The 20,903-nt window shown below is 41.2% G+C and overlaps 1 protein-coding gene across 2 annotated transcripts in view; it reads right to left on the reverse strand.

Moving 5' to 3' along the window:
- The window catches only part of GRIN3A (glutamate ionotropic receptor NMDA type subunit 3A), a 170,314-nt gene extending 149,713 nt beyond the window's left edge, over window positions 1-20,601 (reverse strand). Inside the window, exon 1 of one of the 2 annotated variants that reach the window (XM_019816253.3) lies at window positions 19,259-20,590. In XM_019816253.3, the coding sequence (XP_019671812.3) occupies window positions 19,259-19,957 (699 nt within the window). In that variant the 5' untranslated portion in view covers window positions 19,958-20,590. Of the gene's footprint in view, window positions 1-19,258 lie in introns of both variants that reach the window. The other variant, XM_045043508.1, reaches the window with a different exon arrangement.
- Between the last annotated feature and the right edge of the window lie 302 nt (window positions 20,602-20,903).

A 20,903-nucleotide genomic window follows, 5' to 3' on the forward strand; every position in this document is an offset into this window, starting at 1 on the left:
TCTTTGAAAGAATTAACAAAATTGATAAACCACTAGCCAGTTTGATCAAAAAGAAAAAGGAAAGGACCAAATAAATAAAATCAAGAATGAAAGAGGAGAGACCACAACTCACACAGCAGAAATAAAAACAATAATAAGAATATTATGAGCAATTATACACCAATAAAATGGGCAATCTGGAAGAAATGGACAAATTCCTAGAAACATATAAACTACCAAAACTGAAACAGGAAGCAATATAAAATTTGAATAGACCCATAACCAGTAAAGAATTAGTAATCAGTAATCAAAAATCTCCAAAAAAACAAGAGTCTGGGGCCAGATGGCTTTCCAGGGAATTCTACCAAACATTTAAGGAAGATTTAACACCTATTCTCTTGAAGGTGTTCCAAAAAATAGAAATGGAAGGAAAACTTCCAAACTCTTTCCATGAAGCCAGCATTACCTTGATTCCAAAACCAGACAAACACCCACTAAAAAGGAGAATTATACACCAATTTCCCTGATGAACACAGATGCAAAAATCCTCAACAAGACACTAGCCCACTGGATCCAACAATACATCAAAAAAAGTATCCACCAAGACTAAGTGGGATTTATACACCTGGGAGGCAGGGACACAAAACAATCAATGTAATACATCACATCAATAAAAGGAAGGACAAGAACCATATGATCCTCTCAGTAGGTGCAGAGAAAGCATTTAACAAAATACAGCATCCTTTCTTGGTAAAAACCCTCAAGAAAGTAGGGATAGAAGGATCATACCTCAAGATCATAAAAGTCATATATGAAAGACCCACCGCTAATATCATCCTCAATGGGGAAAAACTGAAAGCTTTCCCCCTAAGGTCAGGAACCAGACAGGGATGTCCACTCTTGCCACTGTTATTCAACATAGTATTGGAAGTCTTAGCCTCTGCAATCAGGCAACATAAAGAAATGAAAGGCATCCAAATTGTCCAGGAGGAGGTCAAACTTTCAGTGTTCACAGATGACATGATACTCTATATGGAAAACCCAAAAGATTCCACCAAAATACTGCTAGAACTGATCCATGAATTCAGCAAAGTTGCAGGAAATAAAAATCAATGCACAGAAATTGGTTGCATTCCTATACACCAATAATGAAGCAACAGAAAGAGAAATCAATTGCACCAAAACCCATAAAATATGTAGGAATAAATCTAACCAAAGAGGTGAAAAATCTATACACTGAAAACTATAGAAACTTTAAGAAAGAAATTGAAGAAGACACAAAAGAATGGAAAAAGAAATACATGAGCATGATTCCATGCTCCTGGATAGGAAGAACAAATATTGTTAAAATGTCGATACTACCCAAAACAATCTACATATTCAACGCAATCCCTATCAAAATAACACCAGCATTCTTCACAGAGCTAGAACAAATAATCCTAAAATTTGTATGGAACCAGAAAAGACCCCCAATAGCCAAAGCAATCTTGAAAAAGAAAACCAAACCAGGAGGCATCACAATCCCAGACTTCAAGCTATACTACAAGCTGTAATCATCAAGACAGTATGGTACTGGCACAAGAACAGACACTCAGATCAATGGAACAGAATAGAGAACCCAGAAATGGACCCACAAACTATGGCCAACTAATCTTTGATAAAGCAGGGAAGACTATCCAACAGAATAAAGACAGTCTCTTCAGCAAATGGTGCTGGGAAAACTGGACAGTGACATACAGGAAAATGAACCTGGACCACTTTCTTTCACCATTCACAAAAATAAACTCAAAATGGATGAAGACCTAAATGTAAGACAGGAAGCCATCAGAATGCTCGAGGAGAAAGCAGGCAAAAGCCTCTTCGACCCCGCCTGCAGCAACTTCTTACTCAACATGTCTCTGGAGGCAAAGGAAACCAAAGCAAAAATGAACTATTGGGACCTCATCAAAATAAAAAGCTTCTGCACAGCGAAGGAAACAATCAGCAACAGTAAAAGGCAACCAAGGGAATGGGAGAAGATATTTGCAAACGAAATATCAGATAAAGGGTTAGTATCCAAAGTCTACAGAGAACTTATCAAACTCAACACCCAAAAAACAAATAATCCAGTGAAGAAATGGGTAAAAGAGATGAATAGACACTTCTCCAAAGACATCCAGATGGCAAACACACAAATGAAAAAATGCTCAACATCATTCATCATCAGGGAAATACAAATCAAAACCACATTGAGATACCACCTCACACCTGTCAGAATGGCTAACATTAACGATTCAGGCAACAACAGATGTTGGCGAGGATGTGGAGAAAGAGGATCTCTTTTGCACTGCTGGTGGGAACGCAAACTGGTGCAGCCACTCTGGGAAACAGTATGGAGGTTCCTCAAAAAATTAAAAATAGAACTACCCTACGACCCCACAATTGCACTACTAGGTATTTATCCAAGGGATACATAGAATGCTTATTTGAAGGGACACATGCACCCCAATGTTTATAGCAGTGCTATCAACAATAGCCAAAGTATGGAAAGAGCCCAAATGTCCATCGATAGATGAATGGATAAAGAGGATGTGGTATATATACACAATGGGGTATTACTCGGCAATCAAAAAGAATGAAATCCTGCCATTTGCAACTACATAGATGGAACTAGAGGGTATTATGCTAAGCAAAGTTAGTCAGTGAGAGAAAGACAAATATCGTATGACTTCACTCATATGAGGACTTTAAGATACAAAACAGATGAACATAAGGGAAGGGAAGCAAAAATAATATAAAAACAGGGAGGGAAACAAAACATAAGAGACTCTTAAATATACAGAATAAACAGAGGGTTGCTGAAGGGGTTGTGGGAAGGGGTATGGGCTAAATGGGTAAGGGGCATTAAGGAATCTACTACTGAAATCATTGTTGGAGCATATGCTAACTAACTTGGATGTAAATTATAAAAAATAAATAAATTATGGAAAGTAAGAAAAAATTTCCTTGGGCTTTTGTTTCAGGTGGTGCCTGGTCACAATGTGAAAATCACTTTAGCGGGGGGACTCTTAGGATAATGGTGTCCCAAAATATGATATTCTGAATCACCTGTGGACACAATCACCTGTGAAGTTGTTGGTTTTTAGACAGATTTCTGTGCTCCAAACCCAGGGGAATAAGTTGGGCTTTCATAAGTTTGGGAATCTACATTTTGAAAAGTTATCTGGGTATTGCTAACACACAGATGGCCACCACTCCAGAGGTCTGAAAGCCTAACGAGTTATACGTAATGAAAGAAACTGAGCCAGGAATAGAACTGGTTCGTCTTAGTCAGAACTGAACTCTTGTCTGATTTCCTGATTATTTTGTTTGACAAGGGATGACAGGATGAAATACAATTCTAGAGTTTTCTCTTCTTAACTGGTGATTATTTCCAGTAACTTTACTTTTCATCAGCTCTGACTTTCTTTAATTTTACATGTCAAGAATCTTTGTCTATACAATATAGTGAAATTGGCTGAAGGGGGGATTAAAATTTGGGAAAGCAGTGGCTCACAGACATGAGAACAATGTCATTTTCCTGTCACTTGTGGTCTCTAGGAAATTGAAAACCGATTTGGGGACAATGAAAGATATATAAAAAATTTAATAGGGTAGTAGAAACAGGTTTTCTACTTCTTACAAAATCAATTTCCCCAAGGCCTTACTCCTCCAGCTTTGTTCTACATAACAGTAAATTCTGGGTGGTCATGAACTCTATCCACCACAGTGAATGAACATCCTTTTTCATAAGGTGGCACACTTTCTTAGGTTCACATCATCCCATCTGAACAGTCAGTGGGTTTCCCATAGGGATTACTGTACTTAGTTCTGTTACACTGGAAGGGATGGATATATGTACCATTCATTCACTTTAGTCAACAGTCACTGAACATCTATTATGAACCATGCACTATATTAGAAGCTTAGGGTTTAATTCAATGGAGGACAGAGACACATGTTAATAAATAATTACCCTGCTGTTTGATAGATCTAGAAAAGAAGGATGTCCCACAAAAGTGGAATTGGCTAACCGAGGACGGGCAGTCAACGGTGCATATGTGATATTTGAGCAAAGGTTTGAAGGTTGAATAGGAGTTTCAGGCAGACACAAGGGGAAAGATCATTCCAAAGAGTGAGAGTAGCATGTGCCAAGGCTTGGAACAGCATTGTGCATTTAGGCACTGTTGAGCAGAGTGCAAGGGCAAAGGGTTAGTATCAAGAAGAAATGAGAAGAGGGGCACCGGGGTGGCTCAGTTGGTTAAATATCTGACACTTGGTTTCAGCTCAGGTCATGATCTCACAGTTTGTGAGCTGGAGCCCCATGTCAGGCTCTGTGATGATAGCACAGAGCCTGGAGCCTGCTTCGGACTCTGTGTCCCTCTCTCTCTCTCTGCCCCTTCCCCAGATTCTGTGTCCCTCTCTCTCTCTGCTGCCTTCCCTGCTTGCACTCTGTCTCTCTCTCAAAAATAAAGAAACATTTGAAAAAATTTTTAAAAAAAGAAGCTAATCAAGGCTCAGATAATGAAGGGTCTTGAATGCCGCACTAAGCTGCTTAGAATTCAACCTATAGGTGAGAGGCTGGCAGAGTGTAGGCGGTTCATGAGAGGATCTTGATCAGGGACTTGACATTAAGTAACACTGAATCACACAGTGAGAATGTTAATCCCTTCTCAATTAGTGTTTAATCCTTCTGCTAAATCTAGGAGAAAGCCTCCATTTGGTGTCAATATGCCTTCAACACTTCCCTAACACCTGGAAATTTTCCCTTTTGAAGAAGGGCTCAGGCACAGCCACCTACCCAGCTAGAACGATTTTATTTTCATGCTGTACTTACTTCATTGTGTACTTATTTCTTAAGAATCTTTTTTTTTAATGTTTATTTTTGAGAGAGAGAAAGAGAGAGCACAAGCTAGGGATGGGCAGAGAAAGAGGGAGACAGAGGACTGAAAGCAGGCTCTGCACTGATAGCAGAGAGCCCAATGCGGGGCTCGGATTCCTGAACTGTGAGATCATGACCTGAGTTGAAGTGGGACGCTTAACCAACTGAGCCACCCATGTGTCCCTTTTGTGTACTTATTTCTATTTATGGAAAGGGGGACTGGTTTTTCACTAATGCGATGATAAAAAAATGTTTTTTAATACACTTATTTAAGTAAAAAGAGTGATTTTAAAAATTAATGGCAACAGGTGATGCAGACATATGGCAAAACTTATGAAGGCAGTACACAATCCCTGAAATGGGAAACTAGGCTGTAGTTTTTAGGGAGGAGCGCCCAGGTTTAAGCAGGCCAGTGAACTGTTTCTTTTTCTGACAGTCGCTTGGAGAATGTAACTGAAGAGCCAAAACTGGAGGCAGAGAAGTCAGCTAGGAGGACAGTGAAATACTGTAGGCATGGATGGTGTGGCTAAGGGTAAGCCTGCTGGTTTATTCCTGACCTTTCCCAGCATCACTCTGCATAAAGAGGATCCTAAGGGCTCTCCTGGCCTGGGGTGGGGGTGGGGCGGTGAAGCCAGAACTGGTTCTGACCTAAGGAAAGGAAAAGATTTTTAAGTGGCTGCTGTCCAGCAAGTGCTAAAGGCAGACTTGGAATGAACGCTAGAATGAGGTTTGATTAGTTTCCAGGATCCCACTCCATTATGAAATATTATTTAGAAACTGATGAAATCTTAAATCTGAACTAATGTGTTTTTATGAATATTAGCAGGCAATCTGAGCTTTAATATTTGATTTCCAAAGTGTCTCTCATTCCAACCTGTGTCCTGGCTGTAGCTTTCCTATCCTGTCAGATCCTCAAAGCCCTTTCTTCCCCTCCTCAGGCCTGAGACGAGCAGCTAGGATGAGCACTTTTTTGTTTATTTATTTATTGAGAGAGAGAGAGAGAGAGAGAGAGAGAGCGAGCGAGCAAATGAGGGAAGGTCAGAGAGAACAGGAGAGAGAGAATCCCAGCACAAGGCTCGAGCCCATGAACCGTGAGACGGTGACCTGAGCCGAAATCGGATGCTTAACTGACTGAGCCACCCAGATGCCCTGAGCACTTTTTGAAGTCTCCATTTGGAAAGTGTGAAACCACCCGGCCCTCCTTTCCTCCCTTGCCAGCTGCTGGTGACCATTCAATGGTCATCCAATCCCCATTACAGTGGGATTACTGTGGTTCAGTGTAGGAGGGCAGGACAAGGGTGGGCTATTCCCATGGCCAAATTAGCACTGGAGAAGATGTGTCCTGGCTTTCCAAAAGCGGAACTACAAGTGTCTTCGTGATCAAACAGATGCTTCAGTAAGAATGCTTCTCATCTGTTTTTTAAATTTGAATTTACAAAGTGTTTTTATGTATATTGATTTGCTGCAACCCATATCGATTCTTTAAAACAGTATAGTAAGTACACAACCAATACCTGCTTAATGAGGGACTATTTATTTATAATTTATAATATTAAAAAACTGAGACGCAGGAGACGTTTTCCAAGACTGTACAGGTGACTCTGGAATGATAATTTAAAGTCAGTTCTTCTGGTTGGCCTCCTCACTCCATATCCCCTTGGTCTCAAAAAAAAGAGCCTGTAACAGATAGTGTTCAGCGTCTGCAGAAACACTATTACCAGAATTCTCTTATAGCATGGGTCAAACAGGCTTTTGTGGCCTGGCCTGAGGTCTTAACAGCCACAGATAACATTGTTTCAATGGAAAAATCAATTCTGAATAGGAGCTTAATTCATCTGCAAATCATGACAACTTGGGTATATACCTGTCTTTCTATATAGATATATAATAGAGAAATGCTTTTTAATATAATAATTTACATCTATTGATTTTTTTTTATGTCACACACACATTTCTATTCCTAGAGATTTTATGCTTTCTGGGCACCTGTATCTCAAAAGAATGTCATGAATTGGAAAGAGTTATTTGCATGTGTTTGTGAAAGGTCTTGAGGACCAGATTCTGTAAGTTTGCTCATCATTAACCTGGGTTTCTCTGGCTTCAAGGGAGGCATGTCAGAATCTTGAGAATGAGGGATGGAATACTCTTGAACTATACTCACAAAGCTTGGAGAATCTGATACTTCTCTTAAGCTCAGTGTACCCTGTCCAATTCTGTGAATTACTCTTGTAGTGCATCATTGTGATTAGGTGTGTGTTTCATCCCTCAGGAGTGTTGGGACATGGAAAAAGGATGATGATATTGCAATAGTAAGATGGCCATTGAGCAGGGAGTTGGCATGAAGCTTAGTGTGTACACTAAGCTTTGAATAAACAATGAAGAATGAAGAGGCACCTGGGTGGCTCAGTTGGTAGAGCGCCCGACTCTTAATTTTGGCTCAGGTCGTGATCTCATGGGTTGTGAGTTCAAGCCCCACAACAGGCCCATACTGACAGTGCAGAGTCTGGTTGGGATTCTCTCTGTCTCTCTGCCCCTCCCTCACTTGCTCACACACACACACACACACACACACACACACACACACACTCTCTCTCTCTCTCTCTCTCTCTCTCTCAAAAATAAATAAACTTAAAAAAATTTAAAATAAAGAATGAATAAATGAATTGAAGTTGCTTTGCTTTCAGAAGATTGTAGAATGGCTTGGGGGAAAGAAACTAGAGATCTAGAGGCTACTCAAGAATATTGGTGGGAGCAGCTAATGTCTTGTGAAAAGAAGGAAGGATGAAGGTATGGAAAGTATTCAAAGGAAGGCAACAGAACTTGATGAGAAGAAGAGAGAGAGGTCCAAGATGGTGTGAGAATTCTTGTTTATAGGTAAGAGAGGGCACAACCTTAGGCTATCTTTAGATATTTTGAGTTTAAGGTGAGAATGAGATAGAACTGGAAATTCCAGTTAGAAATTCCTGGTATTGCCCTATGCCAGGAGACAAATTCAGGGGCCCAAACCTTGGGAAATACCCATGTATATGAGTACCCCAGATCTGGGTACTGCCTCACTAGCTATACCATCTTTGAAACTGTGCCCACTCACAAATGTCATAAAGGATAGTACCTAAGGATAGCCCATTTTTTCATTTATTCAACAAACATTTCTCGCTCTGCTCATTCCTACCTCAGGAGCTTTGTACTTTTGTTCTCTCTGCTTACAATGCTCTTCCCTTAGAAATTTGCATGATTCACTTCTTACTTCATTCTATGTTCAGATGTCACCTCTTCAGATAGGCCTTGGTGACGAACCATAGTCATTCTCTAATTCCTTACCCTGCTCAGATGATTAGAGATGTAAATCCTACAGAGTTCAGGCTACATTTAATCATCATAGTAAATCAGAACCACATTCATGCAGAAGTCATGGCAGGGCAGAGGAAGAAGCTGGTATCCAGAGAGAAGGATGGAGCAGATGTGAAGAAAGGAGCCAAGAGAAGAAGAGCTTTTGGGCCCCAGAAGACGGGCAGAGAGTAGCTGCCCTACTACTTTCCAGCAGCTCCTGCAATTTTCTTCCTTGTCATTTTCCTGCAGTTTTCAGCATCAACTCCTCACTTTTGAGCTCCACTGAATGAGTTCCTGCTTCTTACAAATGCATGCCCTTTGACAGCAATAGAATGTCCAATGGAACTTTCTATGAAGACAGAAAGTGTTGTGTATCCGTGCTGTCAAATACAGTAGCCACTACCCACATGTGGCCACTGAGCACTTGAAATGGGGTGAGAGCATCTGAGATAGTTCTAAATTTTATATCATTTTAATTAATTTAAATGTATTTAAATGTTTTCATATAGAGCTAGTAGCTATCATTTTAGCACAGCCTTAGGATTGTAACTACAAGTGGTCAAAGACAGCAAGTATAATCAGTGAAAGATAATGAAAGAGCCGGAAAAAAAAAAAAAGACACACACAATAAACCCCAACCATGATGATGTCCTAGAACTCAAGTAGTGGATGTTCCATAGCACCAAAAAACTACAAGAAGGACCAGGCTGGTAAAGTCTCATTAGTTAAAGTGTTATTGATTTTTTGGGGGGAAATACCTGGATTCAAACAACAGCGGTCAAACAAATGAAACAATCTATTCCAAGGCAAATTATATAGCCATTAAAAATAATGAAAAAAATATTAATGACACAGGAAGATGTTTATAATATACATTTTAAAAATCATAAAATAGCATGGATCCCAATTTTACCACACATACATATGTCTAAATCTCTGGGTTGTGGGTTTATGGGTGATTTTTATTTTATTCTTTGGTATTTTTTTATTTTTGGAATTATCCACAAAGGACATAAAATTTTTATAGTTGGACATAAAGGAGCAAATGATATGCTTAACACAATAAAATGGCTACATCTTTTCAAGTTGCTTTATAAACCAAAGTGATAGTAAATACAGTTGCTACAACAATTAGCCACTGCCTTCCTAGAGTTGGTAAAAGTCATTCACATTTGCCTCCCAACCCCTCGAAACATACACTTTCAGATAGTCTTACTTTAAGGTTTATAACTGCAATTATAGGTACGGTGGCCAAAGAACAGAGATTGTTGGATCTTCTTAGAAGGCAAAAGAAGGTCCTTTCTGTGGTGGATTAACCTAGATTTCCCACAGACTTAAAAGGCTGGGACATGGACGAAAAGCTCTTTGGAATCCTTTTCCTGCCTTGTCAGGTTGGATTTCTAGGATGCTTTACCTAAAAGCTGTATTTTAGGGAACACTAGATGGCTCTCTGTGCCTGCAACCAGATGAAGGCACACTGGGTTGATTCAGGCATGGATTTATCATTCATTTTCAGGTATATACTGAAGCTTTTCTTTGTGTGTATAACACAGTGTGTGACGTGACTCAAATGAATTTCTTGTATAGTATCAAAACAATAACAGCTCTCTGTCTGAACCTATTAAATTCATAATATATAGAAGCAAATTCTTTGTTTAATGGAATCCCTATTTAAATACCTCCGGTTGGGACTGAACAAATGGAATTCTGCAACAGGCAGATTGTGATTCTGTTAGATGAAGACATGCTGAGCAGCTCACTTTGTTTATGAGATAAAATTTCTTTATTTTTATTCTGGAGAGTATTAACCCCACTTTTGTTTGGCTTTGGGTTGGGGCCTTCAATACAAAAAACAGCAAGAGACTGCATGTAGGTTGTGTGGCCCTGAAAGTGCTTGACACTGGAAGTTCTGCTAATGACCATCCCAAACTGAGAAGACAGTAGTGGCAACCCATTTCCAAGTCATTCTTAGGAATGGCACTGAAAGATCCAGACCAAGCCATTGTTTGGAACCGTACAGACACAGCCACTTGTAGAATGTTGAAAATATAAAGCTAGGTTGCACATACAAAGGAAAATACCACCTTTTAATATAGAAATACCATCAATTCAGAGTGCCCGAGTTTCAAAAGGCCCTATCAACTCTGACTTTTTGGAAAGTTAACAAAAAAAAATTTTTCCCCTCTCCTGTCCTTTTGTCCAGCCCATTTGGACTGACAGTAAGGCTTTCTTTAACTGTACCCAATGGTTTATAAAAATTTTAAACCATTAGCCTTGAGAGAATAAAATATATCAAAATGTTACTCAAGGTCATCTGTGGACACTCATGTGAAGCAGTGCACATGTATGCATGACTTTTATAATCAGAACAGCAATATGCATTTAAAAAGTCCCTCAAAGGGGTGCCTGGGTGGCTCAGTTGGTTAAAAAGTCCCTCAAAGTTGTATGCATCAGTTTTGATATCGTCAGCATTCAATAAACCACAGTTTGCCTTATGGGTATCTTTTTTGGGTAAGCCTTAGTATATAATAGTGCTATTGTCCCTAAACTTTTGAGCTAATATATGCCATGAAATGGGAAACTTCTGAACCTTCAATCCATGTCAAGTGAGACTCTGCCCTTTCTAACAACCTCATTTTCCTCTAGAAGTCTAAAATATCAATTGGCTCATGGTTCTACTATTTCTTAAGTTTAATTTCTGGGAGCCTCCTATGAGAAATTAGGTTAGTAGATAAAGGCAAGAGTTATGAATTCCTCACTTACACCGACTAACAGAAATAGAGCATTATTTTTTACCTCTGACATAACCAGTCCAAAGATCCAGTCATTGAGAACCAATACAAAGGAGCAACTAGTTGAAACTAGACCTCGAAGTTCACCTCATTGCTGACCAACTTTACATATACCTAAGCTGAGAATGCACTTCAGTGAATTGGACCCCTAAGTGGGGTTTCAAAACAGCGTATTTCTTTGCTTTGCTTAGGGTTGGTCCACTGGAACTGGTCTCCTAAGCTTGACTATCATGTGCATATCGAAAATGCATTTGGAGGTACTCTGGAGAGCAACCCAGGATATTTGAGGACTTACTCTGATAGTTTTAGTTTTTATTAAACTTGCCATGCCAACCCTTTGTATTAAAAGAATGATCACTGACATAGTAAGAACACACAGTGCTCTAGGTACCGTGCTTAGAACTTCGCATACATGGTGTGGTCTTCACCGTAACTTTCTGAGATAGTCGTATTTCGTGGATCAAGAAATTGAGGCATATTTCCCAAGGTAAAATGTCTAGAAAGTTGTAAAGCTAAGATTCAGACATAGGTCTGTGCTTCTCAGAAACCTTTTCCCTTAACTCTTACTTTGTATTTCTGTCATTTATGTTATTATTGTCTCACTTGCAAAACAAAGGTACACTATTTGTTCTGCTTACCTTACAAAGTAATTGTGAGAATAAAATGAAAAAAAAAAAAAAGATGGGAAAGGACTTTGATAAATGTAAACATGCTCTACAATTTACTTTTTCCTAAAATCTATATTTTCATATTGAAGTATTGAAAGCATTGGTGAGGAAAGGTGAAGGTAACTTGTCTTTTTTTTCTCTTAATATTTTTAATCATGTAGGTAATACATACTTTAAAAAAAACTGGAGCACAGATAGGGAAGCATAGATCATCCAGTTACAATCACATTTATCATTTTTATAAATAAAATTCTAGACTTCATCGTTTATAGGATCAAGGTCACACTTTACATACATTATAAAATTTTTTTCTCTATATATGTCAATATATTTTCATTTGAATGGGTATATAGAACTCCACTGTAAAACTATATCATGATTCATTTAATTCAATTCCCATTATTGGTTATTTAGTGTGAAATACGCTTTTAACAATCAAACCTGAAGCATATATTGCTCTCTTTTATCCTCTTTCTGAGGTAATTCAAAAGCAGTGATGGATCCAGTCTGTTCTTGGATTGTAGGCTAACAAATAACACTGAATGTAGAAGAAGCTATTGGTCTGTTTTTCTTCTTGGTGACTCCTCACTTCCTATAATGCATAGCTTTCTCTAGTACCCTATATGTTTTCTATACATTGTTCTCTACTTCACAAGGCTGTTAGGAGGATTCTGTGAGCACATTTGTGAAGACTTGAAAAGCATAAATGCTACAAAAATATGTATGATTTAGTTTGTTCCTAAATGTATGACTCAAAGACTAACAATTGGGCATAATTCAGCCTGACTAAAAATGAAGTCATCCTGCTTAATTCTTTACTACTTGAACTTCTGAAGGCTCATCTCTACCAGTAGACCATCGCTGGCCAAACCAGATACTGGCCTTTCAGTATCAGTATTTACTCCAGTTGACGCAATACCAGTCCAGGTCCGTGTGATCAACCTGCTCCCTCAATGCAGAAGATCACAGTGTCCTCTGAAAGTGACTGAATCATGCCCATTCAGAAGGAGACCTGAAAATCTGGCTGAGGTGTTAGGTTGGGTGAAGGGGAGGGAAGAGGCAAGAGTGGGGGCAGACAGCTAGCTTACTCTTTGCTCACCTTTTCCCCATTGCTCTTTTCTCCCACTACCCCATAAAGAAAAGATCTGAGAAAGACAAATCAGTGGCTTAAAGATTTCCATTAGTTTGTTATTCATGCACTCTCTCCAAAAGTAACATGGCAGATGCTGAGATGTTCTTTCCTCCTTCTTGCCTACTTTTATAGATGTAGCGTCTCATTTCTGGTGCTCTACACTTCCTCTAATTTTCTGTGTATGTGAGTGGCAGAAGCTAGGGTAGGCAGGAGAAGAGACGATGAGGTGCTCATCTCTACATTTAGTGATGCCACCAAATTGAGCAATACCTTGCTATGAGAGCCCCACATAATTGTCTAGGGCCGTGGTACTCAAAGTAGCTGGTTTGCAAACTCTTTGTAATCTATCCATGATGAGATAAGGAGCTTGTGCCAGAATGGACCAACACACTGCTGTTCTCATCAAGAAAGACTTGCTGTGAAGATAATGTCAGATGAGCCAACCAGTGTGCTTACTGATACAGTAGGTGGAGTGGGTTAACTATATGGCCATAGTCTCATAAACAATCTATTATTGTAAGTTTGCTCACAGGAAAAACTTATGACCAATGTGAGAGACCAACATTTCTGAAAAACCTTGAGCATCTTATTGCGGCTTCTACCTAAGGCAATACCTAAGGCTCTAGAAACTGTGTTAGATGTGCGAAAGGTAAAAATTTGCCGTCAGTATAGAAATAGTACCTATGGCATGTCCTCTATCTTGGGGCAAGTGTGCAACATACTTAAAAGTTTTTTCTTTTCCCCCTTTTTGGGGGAGGACTAAACCTACTTACTATTTTTTTTCTCTAAAGAGGAAGAAAATGAGGGAGTAGATAGTAAGGTGGAGAATGAAGACACGTTACACTGTGAATCACATCCCAATTTGATCAGTAACTACTAACGAGAATTAGTGAAGAATTAAGACTTGGATGATTCTTATCAGATCATAACCAACACCTCTCTACCAGTCATTGGGCTAATACTATAAATTTTCCCAAAGTACTTCATTTTCTTATTTGATTTATAAAACAACTGTGTCAGATTGGTAAGTACCTTCTTTTGACTGATAAGCATGGAGCTCGGCAACACATTTTCATTTTCATTTGAATGGGTATATAGAACTTGGGCACTTGCCCAAGATTACATGGCCAGTAAAAGGCAGAAGTAGACTGAGAGTCTTGACTATTATTTAATATACCTTCCATTATATTGTGCCCTTTTAACCAACATTATTGGAATTTGACTGGAGGTATTCATGAAATAAGATCTAATGGCACAAAATCCATGGTGGATTGCACAACACCAAAAGATAAAACATTAAGGGATATTGAAATTGGTCTTCAGATGATTCAGATACTCAGTTCAGTTGATTCATCATAAATTAACTCCAAGATGAGTCAAAGAAGGTCAAAACCAAATATTCTCTATGATTATACTGAGGAAGGCACAAAGAAAAGTGGGTGAGACAGATTAATTGCCCAATGAATGTATCTGCTAGTCTGTTCTGATCTATTTATCTGGAAAAAAATTTTAAGTACTATTTAAAAAATCCCCAAATTAAAAATAAAAACTTCCAAATTAGTCCCAAGTCTCTGTTCCTCAAGAGGAATCTGTAAAAGATCACTTCTAAGAAAAGTTTTGTATCACTTGACATTTAATTTGAAATCATTTATCTTCAAGTCAGCAACAATTAGGTGCTACTATCAGCCATTCATCATGAATTGCAGAAGAATATATTTCCCTCAGAGGACAGACAGCAGTGCTTTGCATGAAGCAAGTCAAGGAAAACCAATACAGTTGAGAGAAAATCTGTTAAAAATAAATGTCCTTTACTTGTCCCCTAATAATGCACCTAAGTTATATATAGTAGTGCCCCTCCCTTATCTGTGGGGCATACATTCCAAGAGCCCCAGTGACTATCTGAAACCAGGGATAGTACCTATACTATGAATACTGTGGTTTTTTCCTGTACATACATACCTATGATAAAATTTAATTTATAAATTAGGCACATTAAGAGATTAACAATAGGGGCGCCTGGGTGGCTCAGTCAGTTGGGTGTCCGACTTTGGCTCAGGTCATGATCTCACGGTTTGTGAGTTCGAGCCCCGCGTCAGGCTCTGTGCTGACAGCTCAGAGCCTGGAGCCTGTTTCGGATTCTGTCTCCCCCTCTCTGTGCCCCTCCCGTGCTCCTGCTGTGTCTCTGTCTCTCTCAAAAAATAAATAAACATTAAAAAAAAATTAAAAAAAAAAGAGATTAACAATAGCTAATAATAAAACAACTATAACAGTATGCTATAATAAAAGTTACGTGAATGTGGTCTCTCTCTCAAAACATCTTATTGTACTAAATTCACTTTTTTCTTGTGATGATGTGAAATGATAAAATGCCTATGTAATAATATGAAGTGAGGAGAAAGACATAGGCGTTGTGATGCAGTGAGGCTACTATTGACCTTTGGACACTAAGTCAGGGGAGTAGAGATCTGCTTCCAGACCATGATTGACAGTGGAAAGCAAAACCTTGGGTAAAGGGGCACTACAGGTATCTCTCACTTTCTGAAACTCTACATTATGCCACTTTGTTTTCATAAAAGTGAAAATCCTCTTCTGATTTTTTTTTTCCATTATGGAAAACAGGTGCTAATGTAGGTCTTTCCTTAAAGCGAAGTGACATTACATGAACTTTTGGAAAGTGGAGAATACTCTTCACTTTATGCCATTTTGGCTTACAAAAGGTTTCATAGGAATGTTTTACTTTCAGATAGTAAAGTATACTTTCAGATAGAGGGAAAACCTGCACCTTAGTGGTATCATTGTTCTGGTCCCTGTATCATACAAAAGTGGCACTATGCTAGCCAAATTCTAATAAATAAGCTTCTGTACTTAGCACTGTGTTGTCAGAGAAAGGGGAACATCTGAAATACTTATATTTCCATGGGACTAAACAGCATATGTGACTGATTACAGCATGTATGACTCATGAGACAGGCAAACTGCAGTTGGTATGTTCAACTGGAGTTGAAAATAGTGACCCAGTCACTTTTTAATTGCATGAGAGTTTGGATCTAAGCAAATTATATCACTCCATTAACCCTACCTAAGGGAACCAATATAGAATTAACAGGAGATAAACATTTTAGAAAGAAATATGTATCTGTCACTACCTGAGCAGGTGAATTTCAAGAAGTTACCTTTAGAGAAACTATACAAAAACCCTAAAAGAAAAAGTAGTTTGGGGATGAAGAGAAAGAAAGAACAATTACAGGAACTTTATATATAACTTAAATGTAAACGTAACTGGATCCATATGCAACATCATTATTTGAAGGTCACGGGAACAGAATTTAGAAGAAATTATCATTTTTTTTTTCAACATTTATTTATTTTTGGGACAGAGAGAGACAGAGCGTGAACAGGGGAGGGGCAGAGAGAGAGGGAGACACAGAATCGGAAACAGGCTCCAGGCTCTGAGCCATCAGCCCAGAGCCCGACGCGGGGCTCGAACTCACGGACCGCGAGATCGTGACCTGGCTGAAGTCGGACGCTTAACTGACTGCGCCACCCAGGCGCCCCGAAATTATCATTTTAATATAAGGAATTAGCCTCAAGTGGAGATTTGAGTGTGTAGTAAAGTCAATTTTTTGGATGGAAACGTGCTTTGACCCTATCCTATGTGTAATGCTGTCTGAAGCTTTTATTTATGCGGTGATGATACATATGGCTTCCAAAGTGGCTAGTTTATTATCTTACTCATAATGGATTTCCCACACTGAATAAAGTTGGTTCCTTACAAGCTGATGATCTAATGTGTTTGTTTCCATAAATAGTTAATTGAAATAAAACTATTATGATTTTCTCAGGGTTTTAATCATTTCAGGGGTATCTCTTTCCATTCATGAGCTATGGTAGAATACTATCAAAACTATTATTTATTAATTAAAGGTTTCATATGAAGGAAACTAGCAGTACAGAAGAAAGTGAGAGAAATATTGCTGCAATTGCTCCAAGCAATTCTGACTTGTCTGAATAAGGGACACAATTTTATTCTACTTGGTTGTGTAGACAATTCCACTTTCTGCTAGCATCCTTTATTCAGTCACTGGCCCAATCAATGTATTAGGTCACTGGGCAGTAGAATTCACTGAGAATGGTGGCTAAATTAAGTCCATTTTACTTAATGCCTAAAAGGACTCTGACATTGTTTTATATTTTGAAAGTTGTCTTGTGTGTGTGTGTTTAAATCACACACAAGTGTGTGTATGGGTCTACTTTTTAGGAGAAGCAAGGGAAAGAAAGATCAGTTATTTTTGCTGAAAGCAGATTATGGTCCTCTCCTAAAATTACATATTATAGTGACTTGGCATTGAGTTGGACATTCTTAATATAGAACATTGTAGAATGAGATTTAAATGATATACTAAAAGCAAGACAAGTTAGATATGTTTGAATATAAAACACAAAGACAAATGAAAGAAAACGTCACTTGGGCAAACAAGATCTGAGTTAATAGAATAATCTCTCCCTTTCAAGATGTGTACCATGAAAATAACAGTGACAAATGTGATTTAAAATACATTTCTGATTTGAAATACAGAAGTAAATGTGCTTGGCAGAGTGTTCATTTTATTGTCAGCTTGTAAGGGTTGTCTCTGGAAGACTGTTCCCACAGTAGTCCTAAAGCTTTGAAGTTGTCCAATTCTAGACGCTGCTTCATGGTTTCTCTGGTCCCCTTGTACTGTGCTATATCTGCACAAACCCATCATGGAACACAATCTCCTTCCTAACTGACAACCACTAATTTGGGGAAAATTCTTGCTATTTATGATTTGCCAAACAATCTACAAATGGAATGGAGTCTGGAGACTGAACACTATTGGCAACTTAGGAAGTATTAATAAAGAAGCAATGATGAGAAGCAAGCGATGATGACTCTCGCATTTCGTTCAATCCGATTCTGCATATATATTAATAATGATGCACCCTATGGATGCAACTTCATGTTTATAACACTTTGGCCATTGGCAGCCTGGTGCACCTGTGTTTTCCATGCCTTCCCATCTGCTGCCTATAGTCATTCAGATTCAGGTGACGGAAATGTTTTAGATAAAAGTTAATTAGCCTGCACTCTGCAGATCAAATCTCTATAGTTCAGCATTAAATAGCAATATTCTGGGCAACTGCTGAAAGTAACGGGTGCCCGGCCTTCCTAAGATTAAAAATGTAAGATCCATTTTTCTAGAAAAAGAAACCTTTAGTGCTCTCTTGATATTTTATGCATAGATTCTATCAAACTTTTCACTTGTATTTGGCCTTACTCATTTGAGCTTTTATCTCTGTATATATATATATATTAAAAGTGGAGGAACAGAGATTAGAATTTTTTTTTCAGCCAAAGGGATAGTAAAATGATATATAGTCAGAAATTCTCCAGTGTCTGAACTCTTTTATCAACACACTGACCAAAACTTTCCTTAGTTTCTCAATCTTTAACATGAGGCCAACAACAATTACCTACTTGTTTCATAAATACTTTGTGCAAGGCTAAATTTAGCTTGCTATTTTCATAAAAATAATGAGCAAAATGCAGAAAACTCCTATTGCTGAAAGGACTCTGCCCTCAGGTCCTCAATATCACTATCTTCAACAGTAAGTTCATAAATAGCTTCTTTTCTTGAAAATATATTCAATTTTTTAACCCCTAAGAAATGGAATCATTAGATTTTTTTTTATTACTAGATAATTGAGACAGAAATGGGCTCAACACAGCAACTGCATACAACCAGTCTCTGAGCCCACATCACACAGAAAGAAGATAGGAGAAAACAAACAAACCAAAAACCACCAATCCCAAATGCGTTCCTCCCATCCATTCAGATATTTCTAATGCATTCCAATGCCTAAGCCTAATTAACCACACATCTTTACCGCTTGCTTCCGTAGTAGTTGCAGATTTTCTATTGACTGACTCAAAGGAATTCTGAGGGATGTTTTCTTCCTTCCACCCCCGCCCAAGCCTCAGGCACACCTTCTACAGGAATCGGAGCAGATGCTGCGTTTCCCGCCACGTGCTCTCAATTGCTCTAGGGAATGAAAGGCTCTCGCTTTGCCTGAGATCTTCCATCCCCACCCCACCCCCCACCCCCGCGCTAGTCTTTAGAACCTCTATTGCTCTCCACGATCCAGAACTTTGAGTTCTAACTTCCCTCCAGCATCCACTAGGGTTGCTCAGCTGGTCAAAACAGGAGGATATTTTTCGCTTATTCCCCCCACTTCCTTTCTTCCATCTGCTACCCCTACCTCTCATTTTCTTTCCATCCGCACTTAAACTGTCTTATTTGACTTTTACTGAGGTCCTTCTACCAACCATCTACGGATATGGTCCGACCCCTATAACATTATCAAAGTTGTAAAGCCCCAAGTCCCCCCTCCCCTCCACAAGGTCCCGGCCCCCAAACGGCGTCCCCACTCCTCTCACCTGACTCTCCCGCGGAAACTCGTGCCGCACGATGCTGATCACTGGAATGTGCAGGACAGAGCTGACCAAGTCGAGCTCCATCATCTCGCCCTGGCTCTGGGGGAAGGCGAGCAGCGCCGACACCCCTTGCACGACCACGGTGTGGCACACGCTCTGCAGAAAGGAGAAAGGGTCACTGCTCCACGGCGAGCTTGGGGAGGAGAAGGGCAAGAGCGGCAGATCGCCCAGGCCCGCCTCGATGGCCATCACTACTTCCAAAGACAGGTTGTAGGGCAGCAGCCCTTCCACGCGGTTCAGGTTGTCCACGGCGAAGAGGAGGGCGTCCCGAGGCCACAGGGTCTCCGCCGCGGCGCCCTCCCCCGGCTTCCGGGCGCGCGGCGGGCCCCGGCCGTGCAGGGCGCTCCCCAACCAGCGTGCGCCCGGCGAGGGCGCCGGGGGTCGCCAAGTCCCTGGCTCGGGCTCATCCCGCTGGGCGCCTGCTCGGCTGCCGTCCAGAGCGCGGCTGGCGGCGCGGGGGGCCGTGGTCCAGGGCTGCAAGTGCACCGCGCCCACCCTCACCGCGTGCCCGATGCGCTTGAGGATCTGGCAGGGCTGCGGGTGCGAGGAGGATCCGGGCACCCCGGCCAGCACCAGAGCGCAGGGCGGCGGCAGCAGCAGACAGACCCTGCTCAGCAGCCACCACAAACTCAGTCTCCTCATTACTGAGACCCGCAGGGAGAAAGCGCGCCCCCTCGTGCGCCCGGCTCGCCCCCCTGCAGCCGCTGCCTCACGTCTCCGCCCCCAGGTCCCGCCGGCGGCTCACTCCTCGCGGCGAAGCGCTCCCAGGAGCCGAAGCGGTCCCGGGGCCATCCAAGTTGGAGCCTAGCGCGCCCAGGTCCCTCCGCCGCGCATCCTCCGCCCGCCCGGTCCCTGCGCGGAGCCAGGCAGGCGGGCGGGCCGGCGCCGGTCACCCGCGGCTTGGACGCCCGTTCTCTGCCCGCCCCATCTGCAGGGCGGCTCGGGCACTGCGTCCGGCCACGCGGGGAGGTTGGGCTGAGAGGCGGCCCGAGTTCCTAGGGGCCAACGCGACCCAGGAGGCGATGCGCTCACTTGGATTCTTTTCTTTCCCTTTTCTGCCCGGGCGAGACCCCCTTATTTCCTTGGGGTCGCTCAGGAGAAGGCGTTCACGCCCGGGGTGCGAAAAACAAGCCAAATCGTCCTTGCTCCGCCGTCGGCCACCCTCCGGCGGGGCCCCCCAGCGCTGGCTTCATCTTTCTTCCTGTCTCGCTACTTCCTCCCTTCCTTGCTCCGCTCCCCTTTCCGCCCAGTGGCCGCCGCCGCCTGCTTCCTCGGCGGAGCGACGCGACTGGCCAGCAAAGGGTGGTTCTGCTCGGAGCGCAAAGTTCTCCCCGCCTCAGCCGGCGCCTCCCTGTTGCTGAGCCCTGGCGCCAGCCTGTCGCTTGGCTGCGCCAAACGCCCGCTGATGGGGAGATTCCCGGGTGGCGCTTCCCGCGCCCCCGGAAAGTCCGCTCCCCGCAACCGCGACGCGTCTCGGTTTGCGAAATTCCTTGCGACCCCAGAGGGCGAGGTCTCGGAGCCGCGGAGAATTCCGAATTCGGAGTTGTGCCTGAGGAATCCGAAATCCAGTGGTTCGCTGGGATAGGTT

This window comes from Felis catus, chromosome D4 (assembly GCF_018350175.1).
Source record: "Felis catus isolate Fca126 chromosome D4, F.catus_Fca126_mat1.0, whole genome shotgun sequence".
NCBI classification, from domain to species: Eukaryota; Metazoa; Chordata; class Mammalia; order Carnivora; family Felidae; genus Felis; species Felis catus.